This window comes from Pyrgilauda ruficollis, unplaced genomic scaffold, assembly GCF_017590135.1.
Source record: "Pyrgilauda ruficollis isolate IOZ18807 unplaced genomic scaffold, ASM1759013v1 scaffold4, whole genome shotgun sequence".
In the NCBI taxonomy this organism is placed as follows: Eukaryota; Metazoa; Chordata; class Aves; order Passeriformes; family Passeridae; genus Pyrgilauda; species Pyrgilauda ruficollis.
In genome coordinates this window covers 4,248,512-4,264,293 of record NW_024525489.1, presented here as the reverse complement: position 1 = coordinate 4,264,293, position 15,782 = coordinate 4,248,512, and the positions used below count along the sequence as shown (strand labels likewise).

Below are 15,782 nucleotides of genomic sequence, written 5' to 3'. Positions count from 1 at the left end.
GTTATCCTAAATTTTTGGATTTGTTAGAATATTTTCCTTGGGGAAAGGGTAAGCATGATATGTTATACAACTTGAAGTAACTTTATTGCTTTGTGTCCTTTTAGTTTGGGTCAAGCTTTTGGTTTTTTGGGGGTGGGATTGGTTTTTTGCAATTACCTTTCCTCCACTGTATTTACAAGCTGGAAATGGATCCTTAGCTAATGTCATTGCCATGCTTCTGCTCATTTCAGTGCAACTGGAGATTATCTGCTATGAAGGAATCATGGTCTCATGAAAGCACACAGGAAACCTTTAAGGGAAAATAATTATGGAAATTCTGATTCTGGTCCTTTGAGAGAAGCTAGCAGACTTGGTTAACTGGGTATAAGATTTTCTTTGTGGTCTCACCTATGCCCAATTCAATTAAAGCTGATCTTTAAATCTGTAAATAGGAAATCTTGCTGCATTCACCTTCTCACCACTTAGTAGTTCAACAGCATGTGCTTTTGTGTATATATCTGTACAATTTGCTTGAAAAAAAAAATACTAATGACCTAACTCTCCATTTTGACCTTTGGTTTCAGTCTTGTTGAACCATTCTTAATTTTTGTCCTTAAAAGTATTTTGTAAAATATTTTCAATTATTGTGATTTCCTAATTGTTTTAATTTTTAAAGAAGTTTTATCACATTCCTTTGCAAATATATCAATTTGCCATATAAAGGTTAAAAATTAGATACATTTTATTCATGTTAAAGTCACACCCAGCTTATTTAAAGGCAGCTTTGACTTAAGAGTTGCAAGCCTGAGGATATTGATTTGAATTATGCATGACTGTCTGGTATGCAGTTCCATTAGCCTGCTGGATGGATAATGTAAACATGTTCAGAATTTTAAGTATCCTATATGAGCAGCAGGTTAAAAATAGAGCTGATAAGAGCATGTGTATCTGAAAAATCCAAATCTTGGAGAATGAAACTACAAAAGGATCATGTCTTCAAGAGGCTGACTTCAGGTGTGACTTTCTTTCCTTTGAAACTGCTCAGCCTGAACAAATACAGCTGATGTGTGTGATTTGAACGGTGACACGATTGCTGTTGGCTGCTGCAAAGCATTGACATCTGTATCAGAAAACACTCACAACCAAAAGGCCAGGCCCAACACTGTGGCCTTTGGCCAAAAAAGAGGGGTTTTGTCTGTTCTGGTTTAAATTGGTCAAGATTTGCTCTAGGGATCAGGCTAATTTCTTCACATTTTCTAGGAAGATATGATTTGTAATGCTGTTTGATTTTGCTCAAACTTTCTGTGGCTTTCTCTTCATGGTTGTATCTGATCAGTTGTTTGATTGATTATCCCTGTGTTCTGCTCAGTCAGTAGTTAGGTAGCAGAAATAATGGCTTCTGAACTTTGCTCTTAAATCCTCAGCACTGTGCTAGTAAGATTTAAAAATAGTATTTTAGAATTTTGCCCAAGTTCTTCCTGTGCATTTTAATAGAAAAAACCCACTACTCCGGAGTGAAAAGTACAATGTCATCTATGTTACATTTTATAAAGATTTATTATGTTTCCAAGTGTTTCTGTTGCATCTGTAGCATTTGTGGCAATTTGATGAATTAAATGAAAATTTTAAAAAATCCCACTGCAATTATTTTCTGATGTGATCAATACAACATCTGATTGATACAAACCAGAAAACTGGTCTAAATTTGCATTAATTTTTACCTACCTTCTCAAAACTATTTTTCTTGGAATCCTTTGTATTTGGCTTTGTTAAATGCTGTACATAATGCCAGAATGGAACTATTTTTAGGTTATAAGAATGAGAGAGAATAATGATGTCTTTTCCTTGGACTTTACAATTTTAATTTACTTATGTCTTAATATGGCAATAATCCCATGAAAATTTGCAAGTGTATGTATGACTTAAAAGCTGTTGTTGTTAATGACATTGATTATACTACTCTGATATATTTTTTTATTTTCTTCTCAACTCTTAGTTCATGAATTTTATACCCACACAAAAATGTGGCCAGCAGATAATTAATTCTTGGGTAACACTGGTAAAGTTTGAAAAGATGCTTGGTGTTGATGGTCATTTTCCCTCTTAACTGAGGAATAGTTCATCTATTAAGAGGCGGGCATCTAATGCTCTCCTTCAGAGAAACTCATCATCCTGCTATTTGAGAATAGCTGCTCTCTTGACTGTTTTCAGAGCAAAATTCCCTTCACTGGCAATAAGAAGCACTGTTCCCAATCATTTGCTTGTCCTGGTGCCATTTCTTTCCTCTCAAGAGAAGGCACTTCAGAAGAAGAAAATCTTTTGAAATAGCAACAGTAGTTGCCATAAGTGTTAAAGGCAATCTGTTGGCCACAGAAGTTCAGAGAACTACTGTAGCAATTTCCAGAGAACTTCAATATTTTGAAAAGGGAGAACTTTAGAGAGATAGTAACAATAGTAGTTATTTCTCAAAAAAAGACTACTTTGCGCTTTAACTCTTCTCAGAGAGGACCGAGGGAATCTCTTGTGTGTTTTTGTGCCCAGTGAAGATAATCCAGGAGAATATTATACAGAGGAGAAATAATAGCATGTGTATCAGTGAGTGTAATAGCTTGAGAACTGAGCCATTCTGTAAATATCTCCACTGTTCCAGATGCTTTTTTTTTTTTTTTTTTTTCTGTAAGTGTGTAAGTGGTACTGACATAAAACTGCAGAACTGTAATATTTTGGTAGCACATACAACTTAGCATAAATGCCGCAATGTAGCAGTCACTTTTGAGTTCCTTATCCTTGTTCTCTAGCTTTTCTACCTTTTTTCTTTTAAAAGAAATTTTCAGGGCACAAAAAAACCCCAAAAAAACAAACAAACAAACAAACAAAAAAAGATATTTAATTCTAGTTGAAAGTTCAATGTAAGAACATTATGTGGATTTTTTTTGTCCCCAAAAGGAAGTTTGAGACAGTTAGAAGTTAAATTTAAGGTTGAAGGAAATACAGGGAAATATAAGTCTAGCCTACATTGACATTGACATTTTACTGTTAGAAAAATGAAAATATTTAGTGTTTCTTTGCTTCATAAAGTAAAGAACTTTATGGAAGACTTGTGGAAAACTTGCAAAATGATACAGTTGTTTCATAATACGAGCAAGGGTAAGAGCCTGGGGTTTATGCATCAGTGTCTCTGGCTCAGAAATTATACTTCAAATTCTCTGTATTTTAAAGCAAGGTTGAGCCTGTGGATGTGAAGAAGCCAAGTATGGTGGTTTTTTTTGTTGTTGAGTGTAATACTTAGAGAGTGTAATACTTAGAGAGTGTATTGAGTGTAATACTTTTGTTGTAATACTTAGAGAAGTTTAGATAACTGAGGAAAAGAGGCAAGAGCAGCATTTGTCTACTCAGTCTTCACTGTCTTTCTTGCTCTTAGTTGCCCCCATGACACACATTTATGCAGTTGTTGTCTTTCAAATGACTTAATGCATTGAAAGTTGGGAGACAGTTCTGAGTCTGAGTCAAGTTTGTATTACAATAATTTGTTTTTCCTTCTGGTTATTCCCCTGTACTTTTCACACAAATTCAGATTATGCTATCAGCACTTGGTTTTTGAATACTGTGTAAATTTTGCTGTCTCAGTGAGAGTCTTTTGTTTTTAAGAAGAGGTCAGAATACAAAAAACATAATGGGAAAAATCTGTTTAACTGCCCTCTTCTACACTGAATAAGTACAAATTATTCCCAGCTTGTTGGAAAGCAATCTGCATTTGAAAATGTCCATAAGATATTGGTATAAAGAGGGAGTTTAGGGGAGTTCTATTTACTCTAGTTTATGCATAATCTCAGAGTTGCATGCAGTGTTTCTGCAACTCCTTTCAGAAATGCTCATTGAGATTTGCCGTGTTTTACATCTTCTGTGGATGTATTGATGTAGAAACACTTAACTCTGTCAACTCAAAATAAGCAGCAAACTCAAAATGATCATGTATTCCCATTTCATTTCCACCTGTTTCAGTGTTGGTCAGATTAAATTAATTTATGTCTGTACCTTTTTTTTCCTTTTGTTTTTTTTTTTGAGCAAAAGTCCTGGATTTCAGACAGAAAAAAAACCAACCCCGATTGTTTACTTCATTACAAATGGTATTATATGGCTTTTTTTTTTTCTTTTTTTGGGGTTGGGGGGGAGGTGGGGGTGGGAAGAGGAAGGCAAACACTTGAAGGGGTTAGATATTCATCCTGTATAGATGGCTTAGATTCCTACTGTGCCAGTTTTCTGGTGTTCGATAAGGCACACAAAGCAGTTGTGGGAGAAAGCATATCACTTGTATCCATGGTAACTCGAAAGATACTTTGGAACTCAAAAGGATGGAATAAGCCAGAGTAATAGGTCTCATTATAAGGGCAAAATACATAAAAGGTTCAGGCATATGCTTTTAATTAGTTGCCAAAAATAGCTGGAATTGGGGATGATGCAATGAAACAACTCTTGGTGTTAGAAATGAGCAACACTTGAAATCTAAAAGATGGGCTCAGATGAAAACCTTTATCTTACCATCTTATGGGTATTCAGTCCATGAATACTAATAGGTTTGCAATGGTTTCTTAATCATGCTTAGGACATGAGAGTGCACACTGATAAAAGCTCCTGCAAGTCTCACATGACTGTAAGTTTCTGAAGTTCCATAGTGATGTTAATCATAGTGATGTTAATTCTCATGGCTGTGATGCATCTTATGAATAGTATGTGCAAGGCATTCTCTGCTGTCTCACAAGGGCTCTGCTTGAAAAATAAATGTAATGTGTGCTTCTGTGTAGGGATAACAAACAAGTAATTGAAAACGAAGATTAATTTGAGGTTAAAGATCCAGTATTTTTCAGAATAAGTCACTTTAATTAATTTTAAAATAGGAAGGTAGGCATTGGGAAAAAGTGTGAAAACCTGAATGGATAGACTAGAATGGAATACCAGAGAACAAAAATAGGCAATATATGAAGTACAAGACATAGGATATATGAAAAATCGTTTTAATAAAAACATTTTAACACAGTGAATAATTTTGAAGTTTTCTATTTGAACATCAGTGTTTGTAAGGAATCCATCTTGTATTGCAGTGCAATTCTCCACATTATTTCCTCTGTTGCTATAGAAACTAATTCTAGTGCAGCTGTGATCGCTTATCAAAATTCTAATGTTTCAATAACCATTTCTTATTTTGAGTTATTTAAATAGCCTTGTCTTACTTTGAATCAAACTGCACATTTCATCACTGCTGAATTGTTGACTGGTCAAAATGTTAATGCAAAGTGATGGCAAATGCTGTGGGGTTGTGGTTTGGGTATTTTTTTCTTTTTGCTATCTAAGCTATCTTACTTATTATTAAAGTTGGAATAACAAGCAAATTAAGGCTCTTTTCAGTTGTTAAATTTCAAAGGTCAATATTTGCTGTCTAACATGAGCATGTCTAACATCATGCACATTACTTCCTCACTGTAATCTTAATTATATTTAATATTTCATAACCCTTAAATGGTTCTGGTTGCTGGTACATGACCATGTGGGGGTGTGTGTGTGTGTATGTATATATGTGTGTTTAAATATATGTGTGTGTTTATATTTATGTGTGTATATTTTTAATATGCTTTTAATGGAAAAGTATATGTCTTCACATTTTCATTTTGCTGAAATAAATTTTGCAATGATAATATAGTAGAATGGCACCAGTTAGCAAAGTATTCTGGATCTCTTTTGCTCCTTGTATTATTTATTTCTTTGAAATTGGGTTTGGGGGTTTTATTTCATGCTGGTACTGCTGGGTTTTGTGGGGTTTTTTTTTGGGTTTTTTTTTGTTTTGTTTTGTTTGGTTTATTGTGGTGTTTTTTTTTTTTTTTGGCTGGTTGATGGTTTTGTTTGTGTGTTTGTTTGTAACAATGGAAGTGCTACACTGGAAGGTCATGTGTATTTAATGCAGGATGCAGTAACGTTCTAATTGTGAACCATGTTAAACATCATTCCGCTGAATGTTTTCAACTGTAAGGCTAAGATCTAAAAACTTCACTGACACCAAATTACGAGGAAGGGTGTGATGGTAACTGGCCTGGAGACATGTGTTGTATATTTCTGCTGCTGTAGCACAGCTACCAAAATGTTCTTGTAGTTTCAGAATAATCACTGACTTTCTAATGAGCGTGCACTAATTTCATGTAGAGTGAAATAAATAATTTTCAATTTTGAAATTATCATACAAACATTTTGCAGCTGTAGCTGTCAGTCTTTGATTACTAATTAACTGCTCTGCACCACCTTTAAGTCTCTTACTTGGCAAGCAGCACCAAACAGTAATTTAAAATTAGATATATAAATTTTTTCTAGTGTAAGAAAGGTCTTATCAGAAAGCCTTGTGATGGATAGGCATATTTTCACTCTGTGCCAGTGGCTAGTAGCTTTATTATTGTGAGTATAGGACCATGACAACGTGATTTTCCAGATAGTGTTTTGGGAAGTTCAGTGTGTTGAGAATGATTGTTCCTGGATTGTTCAGTGCTGTTTGTTTGGGTGGATGACATGGAAGAGCAGTTCCTCTCCTGCTGTTTGCTGTGGGCTGAAGCATCGTGCTCCAGGTCTTAGGAGCCCTTATGCAGCTTGGCCACTTTTTTCTCATCCTCATAAGCTCTTGCTTAGCTCTTATGGCTGGTGCTGTGGGTGAATGAAAATATCTTTACCAGCCAGACTAATACTCATTTAGTCTTGTCAAAATGCAGAAAGTTACCTATTTTGTGAATTGTATGACAACTATGGAAACATAGCAACACCTACATCGTACATTATATGTGAGCCTAGAAAACAGCTCGTCTGTGACAGTGGGAGGTCTCAGAAGTGCCGCAAAGAAGTGCAAGAAATTTAGTTTTGAATAATTGTGTTTCTTTATGCCTGGAGAAACTTGTTTGAGACCTTGCTGGAGTGAGCAGAACAGACTGACATGCTCCCTGCTGGTTAATCTGTGCCTTTTCTGTGAATTCTTAGCCCTCTTACTGGGTGTGTGAAGGAAAGATACCTTGGTCTCGAAGCATATCCATTTCCTGTGATTTCACAGTGTCTATTTTTCCTTTCTTTTTCTGTAGAGTTGGCTCTGTAAATGATACCAGAACCATTCCTAAGTAAACGTTCTATTGACACTAATATCTGAAAAATTTTAAGGGAGTTCTTGACCCTACACAGACAATTTTCTTCTGTAGTTGACCTGTTAGGCACTCCTGCAAACTGAGATCATAGTAGATTTTTTTTCTGGGTTCTAGCTGCCTTTTTGTTTGGTAAAGTTATGAGAGCTGTTTCAAAACAAAACAAAAAATCTAATTGTTCTAGAATGCTTTTACCAGAAATACTTTAATATACTGCAGGGAAGGCAGTCCATTTTACTGGAGCAAGTCACTGAGCCAGTGTGTCAGGGAGAGAAGGAGAGAAAGTGCCTGAATAGATAAGAGAAATCAAGGTCTTTTGTAATTCTAGGATCTGAATAAATAATTACCAATGTGTTCCCACCTAAAGGAAAAATAACAATAAATATAAAATATAAATGCAAAAATAAATGCTAATTTTATGTCTTGCCTCTCCTAGACTGTAACTAGCTGTGTTCTCTAGGTCGTGCAGATTTTCACCTGCAAATATGGATATTTCCACCCATCAGACATCACTGTTTTCTCTTTTATCTCTTTGCTCTGTTGACATTGCTTTTTTCTCAGATCTGAACTACTTTTTTGCATGTCATATGTTGTTTTATTTTCCCATTCCTCTACCTTTCTTCCTCTGTCATTTTTGCTTTGTTATTTTACCTGTTTGTAATTTTTCATTTCTGCTTGAATCTTGTCTATTCTTTATTTCGGTCTTTCCACTTTCTCATTTTCTATGCAGATCTACTAAACTTCTCTCCCTTTATTTCTTTTCTTTGTTTATTTGACAACAAACCACTTTTTTTTTTTTCCCTGAATCATTGCACTACTTTCTCCTTTTGCCTTTTTTTTTTCCTTATTCCCTGTACCTTTTTTCCCACCCGCATGTTTTATTTTTTATTTTGTGTTCTTTCTCTTCTTCTGCAAAGCTGATGATATTGAAAAATTCTGTGGGGGTATATATATGGGGGGTTTTCATCTTGATGGTGTTATATTTATGGGAAATTTTCATTTTGGTGGTGGTATCCATTTCAAGTGAATTTTAGATTAATAATAATTTTAAAGCCTGAAGTATAAATAAATAAAAATTTAAAAAACAAACAAACAAAACCAAACCCTCAAAACCCAACACAAGTGGCTAGAGTAATTGTAAAATACTTGGTTTCTGTTTTTCTGTTCCACGGTTCTCTGAAAGCTTTCTGTGATGAGGAGCACTTCTGAGCTAGATTCACAGCAATCTTTATCTCATTTTCACCCTATACTTCAGTTCTCCATCTGTAAAATGCCAAACCTGCTAACTTCTACTATTATAATACTACCATAATCCACCGTAATATATATTTCATTTATATCTGTGTTAACAGCTATGAGATAGCCAAATTGTGATCATATAGCTAGCTGAAGTAGATGGGCAGAAAATTTAACTCGTGCCCTGCTGAAATGGTTCATGCATAATCAGGCAGAGGAATCAAGCTTTCTGTTCCTATTCTGTAAGCAATTCTTGATGCAAAGTATCTTTTATGGTTAATTTTCACCTGTTTCTATTTATTAATAATAAATAGGAAGCTTAAATGGTAGGGAATTTTATGCCTATTTTTTTTTTCAGTTGCAAAATACAGCTACCTGGGTAAAGGTTTTTTTAAGAAACCATGAAGTTACTGCATTTTAAGTTGCAGAAGGAGTTCTCAATAAGAGAGTAGGTTTATTTGACTTTTAAAATAAAATAAAAGTGTGGAATAAAGAGTGATGGAATTCTCATAGTTAAGTTCTGTAAGTATTGTATATACTGCTGAACACGTGTATATCAGTAAATGAATTAAGATCTTGAAAGGGGAGTTGTTTGTCACTTAGAAAACTTTGTATTTTTTTATTTTTGTCAAATATAAAACCAAATGTGCCTGAAATTAGACGCAAAAACATTAAAATGCTCCACAAGAAAATTATCCACACAACATATTAATCTTGCTTTCTAATCATGCTTTGTTTCCTCATTTGAGGCTGAACAGAGTGAGAGCAGGAACATTACAGGAATATTAGCTGTGTGTTACAATACTTCACTGGGAATTGATTTTAGACCTCTGGGATCTTTTTCACCTTTTCAGCACTTCATTGCTGCTCAACTTCTGTGCTTAATACTACAGCTGTAGTAGAATTAAACTGGACTGGAATTTGGGCTTTAATTTAAGGTGATAACTGTACTCAAAAGAAGTATAGGAATGACAGGAAAATATTTCCTAAGCCCACATCCTGCTCCTGCTGTTTAGAGGTATGAGGGAGGTGCTGCTGTGCACAAACTGGTGAGAAACTGGGATTCTCAGGGGCCTGGGATGCTTTATAGTGGAGGGAGTTTCAAAGCTTTTAGCTGTTAAGCTCTAGATTTCCCTAAAGCATGCATAAATGCTGGTGAGAGAGCCGAATTTGGGAGAATTTTCACAGAGACGATAAAAGGCATTTCCTTGTCACCAAGATACTCCTAAGATTTCAAAGCTGGTTGTCAATCATCCTCAGCAAGCAGGACTTCTAGCGTATTTTAAAAGAGGGAAGAATAAATAAAAGGAAGATTCTGTGAATTAATTTAGCTTATTACCTTTTTGGAAGTGATATTTTTCTAACAATTTTGATAACTTGGAAAAAACAGTGAGCAGAGGTGCATAGGAATACCTGTTCATTTATTACGTCAGCCAACATAGTAATCTGAAAAGTAAAGGAAAGTTGTTTGCTTATAAAAATAGTAAAAGTGTAACCAGCATCTAAATGGAAAGGAAAATACATTTTTGTACCTGAATGGGCATACTTCATACATATGCTTTACCTAAGGAAATCTGTTTATGGAAGGGAAAGCAAACAATTTCACTTCTTAAAGATCACAGCTTTCAAAAAGCTTTAGAGCTGGAAGGGGTCTCAGAAAACAAGAGGTTTTAAAAGTAAAAAAAAAAAAAAAAAAGTATTCTGGAGCTTGATGTGTTGACATTCATGTCAATAAAAGATTAAAAATGTTGAACCATTAGATTTTAGCGTTATTTAGATGTATTCTATTTAAGCATTATTTAGATGTATTCTGGACGACTGAAAAGTAGAAATACAGAACCAGGTAGCAGAACTCCTTCCTATTCCCATTAATATCAATGCTGTATAAGGAACCAGAGAATGATACTTAAATTGAAAACAAATTAATTCAATACATGGCATTGTATAATTTTCATTGAAAGGCGACCAAAATATTTGGGAAGGAAACAAAAGAATGTCTTTGACAGCTAGTTCACGATAATGCTTTTAATAATGTATTTGTAGTTAAAATATTATAAATTGCACTAATTTTGGAAAAATATTTTTTTTCACTAGTGCTGGGCTTTTCTGTATTTCTCTGTAAAACAGACCATAAATTCTTAAAAATAAGAAGTGCTTTAGTAAGTACAGAGAGCGAGGAATAAATTTCTCTTTTAGGGAAACAAAACACAGCTGTAATTCTACAGGTTCAAGATGTAAACAGACACAATAAAAAAAAAAATACTATGTGTGTTTCAGTTGGTCTTAGACCTTTCCTGTGGGAGAAAATTGAAGTTTTAAGGACTGGACATAAAGATAATTCTATCATTTTGAATTACTTTTATTTAAAAAGCGAAAGTGAACCTTTTTTTATTGCATGAATGACCAGTAGCATTAGCTTGAGAGGGTGAGGAAAATGCAGTGTTAAAAGCTTCACGTAACATCAGGTGTAAATGACAGCAATGCTGTTTTGATTTCCATAGGTCTGGGCGTAAGCTCATAGTGTATGGAATTTTCTAAATACTAGGAAACAGAGTTATCTATTACTGGGAAAAAAACCCCAGTCAAACAAATACTATACTTTCTCTTGTTTACGGTGAATTGTCTAATGTAGAAGATAGTTCAGCTGTGACTAGAAGTCTAAAATGTGGCAAATGCAAGAGGAACGCAAATGCAAAAACAAAGAATTTTTTTTCTGTTGTCCACAATGATCGCATACCGCTCCTATATTCCCCTTTTTTCATTAAGCATGACTCATGCCATAACTCTTTTGGAAAAAAAATAGAATAATGGCTAAGTAATTTATTGTTCTGTGAAATAATTTGAGTTTTGTCCTCACAAAAATGCATGTAAGCTTTTAATTTTAAAGGAAGCAGAGGCCTGAGGTTTCATTCAATATTCAGTGTTTGTATTTATACTCCCTGTAATGTGGGGTAATTCAGTCAACATGATATTTTTGGATGGTAGAAAAGTTCAAACATGAAAATTCCATTTGGACTGTCTGTGCTGCCTATCAGAAATCTCTAAGGGTATTTAATCTTTCAGAATAAGAAAGGTTTCTTTAATTTTTAAACATGTATTTCATTTTATGTTTTATTTAAATTATCTTAACATTTACATAGAACCCCTTGAAGGCTTGAAAACTTGAAATTTACGTTTGATTAAAAAAATAAATAATTATGTAGCAGAGTGTGAGCAGAGATATATTAGAGAAAGGAAAAGTATCATTTGAGTATGAAGATATTCTGACAATTACAAAATATGACTTGCAAAAATTACTGGTTTATGAAGTCATTATTTATTTTAAAGGAACTGGAAGCCAGATTCCAATAGGGGTGTTGTGATACTGTTGCCTCCCACAACAGTGTGAATTTTTAAAGAAGGACTGTACATGAGAAACTCGAAGCTGTAGAAGTGTAGTTAGTGATGGCTTTTGAGATAGGGGAATTAAAGGTACAAGGGTAGTTTCTTTTTCCACATTAAGAGATGGGTGTTCTTGGAATTACTCAGGAAATATGGACTGAGGGAGACTGGGTTGGTGCTGCTGCTGTGAACCTCTGGGAAAAATAATTATGATAGGAAAGTCTGAATGCTGTAAACATGGGAAAAGGACATCACCGGCTGCATGGTGAGATGTGCAGCCTGGCATGGTCCATGAGAGACCAGAACATAGAGGAGAAATGAGCAGCTTTGGAAGAAGCAATTTCAAGTAGTAACTCAAAACTGAAAGCATTTCTGATGGTAAACTTCTGTATCTTTAAACTTTGATTCCCTCCCAGTAAAATGACTGAAAATTTTCTGGATTTTCTCATAGTTACCAATTGTATGTTCCAGGAATGCTCAGTTTGGCCTAGGTTGCTGCGTCAGATTTAACTTGTGAGTCTCTTGAGGTTGATGGCAAGGTATGTATCATCCCCCTTTGACTTGCAATCTGTCCTACAGAGGCGTGTAAACAAATTTAGTTTCACTCCTATCACGAGAATGCCAAGTATTTTCGCATACTTTGGGTGGAGAACTGAATGTAAGGTTCTGTCTTTCTATTCTTCTTTCTTTCTATTTGTCTTTTCTCTGTTATGCCATTTTCTGGCTGGTAGGAGCCTTAGACTAAACGTGATTTGATTTCTCTGTGATTGAGTCTTACTTCCACTTTTGGGACATATGCTAGCTTGTTTTTTTACCCTATCTAGTCCAAGGTGATGTGGTTATATAATATAATTTATTTAATTTACAAATGAATTTACAAAATGTATTTTCTGTGTGGTTTGAAACTTGCATAGAAGCAATGCAATGATTAATTTTAGATTTTCAGTGTACCCATTTACTTGTAACTCTTTAGCAGATGTTATTAGCCACATTCAGTGGTCTTTGGGAGGTATTCTTTGGCTTTGTCACAGTACAGAAGTATGCATAGCTGTGTCTGAAACTTACACCTTAAATAAAAGGTACAAGGTGTGTAACACACAGGGGTTTCATGTGTAAATATGCACACACTTCAGATCATTTTGCCTTTCAGCTCCAAATGTTTTTCTCCAATACAATTAGTGATAAGCCAGCAAGCACTAGCAGTGGTTTTGTACTTTGATACAAATTTTTTTTAGACAGATTGTCACTACTTCTAAGTAATTTTTAAGGAAAATACCCAGGATCAGATATTTAGTATTGCTGTATTCACTACTGTCTGTGATATCATTTGGCTTTGATATCATCAGTCATTAGAATGTCTCGATGGAATTCAAATCTTCATGGTTTTCAAAGAACCGTAACAAAAAAATTTCATTTTATTGCATCATTTACTGTGGGGCGGGGGAAATTAAAATGAGACAGTTTCATCTTGAGAATTAATTTGAAAATTTTGATATCTTTTTTTGTAGAGAAAGCTGTTGTTCAAAACCAATTTATAACTCTCTAGACAGAGGTGTCTCTAGATTTTTAATCCCAGATACTTGTTTTAAGAATTTACATGCTATTTAAGTTTGTTAAACTGAAATTTGAAAAATATGTAGTTAAAATCTGCCCCAGTGTTTTAGTTTTTTCTGAGATTTTTGAATCATAGCTGGTTAATAAGAATTTTGTCTTGACTTCTTCCATGCCTACATTAAAAGCACCTTTTCTGTCACACAGCCTGTACAGTTTTCCCACAGGGACATATAATAGAGTTCATCAAAGTGAAAAAAGTGAGTCATACAGTCCTTTATTTACTCATGTAAGACAATAATGGTGTTGATAACTACCTGGACACACTTTCATTTCATTAGACTATGGAAAAGCTGGGTGTTAAAAATTCTTATCAGACTTGATGACAAGTGAACAGAAAGAAACTTGGGGCTGCCAGGTGGTTACTGTCTCATTGAATGCTGTTTGTTGCCTTTTGGCAACAATGAGAAGAAATGCTATTTTTCTGAATTTTCTAAAATATTTAATTATATAGATTATGACAAGGAAGTCCAGTTTTCTTGGTATAGGCAGTCAAATGATACACTTCTTCATTTTATTATGATTAAAATATCAGTTTAGATTCTATGTCTATCTAGTTTCATGGGTATGAGTTGTCTCATATTCATAGGTGAGGTTTTATGTTTATCTGCTAGACAGATGACTACAATTCAAGTATAGGATTCCCTGCTGTCTGTTTTGTTTTCCAGCCCTGTGGGACTGGATTTTCATGAGTTAGTAGCACTGGTTCACTAACAGCAGAAAACCTTTTGCAGGAGTGCTGGAACAGTATTTTGGAATCACTCTGAATGGCTGGCTGGCTCTGATGGGTTTATCAGAGATGAGGGTGCTGATGGGTTCCTGACAGTGGTTTCATCTTGTAGGAGTGTTTTAATTACTTTTTTGCCATGGTTCTTTTAAAAGCTGTTGAAATAGAGAAGAGCCCTGCATTCCCCAATTAATACTTTCTTTAACTTTCTCGTTTGGTAGGTTTTTCTGTGAGTGAAATGTTATGTTTGACACCAGAAAACATTTTTGTTTTGAAATTGTTATGTATAAGGTAATTCTTTATGTCAGGGGCATTGAAATCTTCATTGAAACTGCTACAGAAAATGTCAACGAAATATGAGACAGTTCTTTACCTGTCCTTGATATTCCTTTCATTTCAGCTGCTGCACGCCTTGCTGTCTTTTCCCAGTTCCATTCAACTGTGTAATGCTGCATAGTAAAATATGAAATAAAAAATTGAAATGTAATTATTTTGAATTAACTTTCTGTGTCTGTAGCCAATGCATCAGGTTTAATTTCTGAGATGTATAACCATATTTGTATCGATCTATCTATCTAGTGTGAAAAGCAAAGATGGTCAGCATCAAGTGTTTATCCCAAGCACAAGATTGCTCATGATCCTTTTTCCACTGTCTTTAGTGACTAGAGGTAGTGTGTAACTTCCAGACACTGGATACATACCCTTTAGTTATCCTTAAGAAGTAATAAGGAATCTGAGATGCTGCTTCACTTTTTAAATTCACTGGTGAGCAGAGTTCATTTGTGTGAAAGGTTGTCTTTTTTAGTACCTTTTTTAGTACCTCTTGTCTTCAGAGTTTAATTTAGTATCTCCCTGGTGGGCAACTGCATGGGAGGTAATCAGCTTGATATCATGGCTTTAGGGAGTGCATTTTGTTTCCATAATTGGCCTCCATTCCATCTGCACAGAATCTGAATTAAGATATCCAAAGATTTTTGCAAGGTAAGCATCCCTGAAATTCAAGCCTTGAATTTTTGTCATGTCATATCCGTGCTATATTTATTTACATGTGGTTTGCACAATCTATTCTGACTATACACTTAAAACTTTGCTTTTATCTAAATTTCTTTCATCTGAGAGATCATTCATTTCCGTTTTGAACAAATTTTTTTGAAATGTAAAGTTTAAAAAAAAAGACATACATAGATTTTTAAATTCTCTGTCCAGGCATTTAGATTTACATTTTCCACAGAACTATTTGAACAATGAATAATCAGAAAGTAAGCAAAGCATTTTCACTTATTCTCAGCAAACTGCATTCAGAGGATGAGAAGAACACCTCCGCTGGATGAACTACAGCCGCCTCCGTACCAGGATGACAGTGGCTCTCCTCATCTTTCCTGTACGCCTTCCGAAGTCGGAGACAGCAAATGTGAATATTCCCAGTGTAGCAACAGCCCAAGATGTTCATATAAGTGCCCAAGTGAGGGAAGCACGGGACATGAAATAGAAAGCTTTCATAACAAAGGATATGAAGAGGATGTTCCGAGCGATAGCACAGCAGTTCTGAGTCCAGAGGTAAATTAAAATAGTTGAGCGTGGTGAAGCACTTCTTTAGTCTAAAGATCGCTGCCAGTTATACAGGCACTAATATTCCTGCTCATTTCATTTTAAAAAAAAAGTAGTTTGTCAGAAAATATGACAGT

General features: G+C 34.8%; 1 protein-coding gene across 1 annotated transcript in view; it reads left to right on the top strand.

Annotated features, from left to right (window-relative positions):
• SYT14 (synaptotagmin 14) overlaps positions 1-15,782 on the top strand; it is a 79,421-nt gene that overhangs the window by 42,522 nt on the left and 21,117 nt on the right. The window contains exon 5 of the mRNA XM_041477268.1: positions 15,386-15,654. Within this exon, the coding sequence (XP_041333202.1) occupies positions 15,386-15,654 (269 nt within the window). The remainder of the gene's footprint in view (positions 1-15,385; positions 15,655-15,782) is intronic.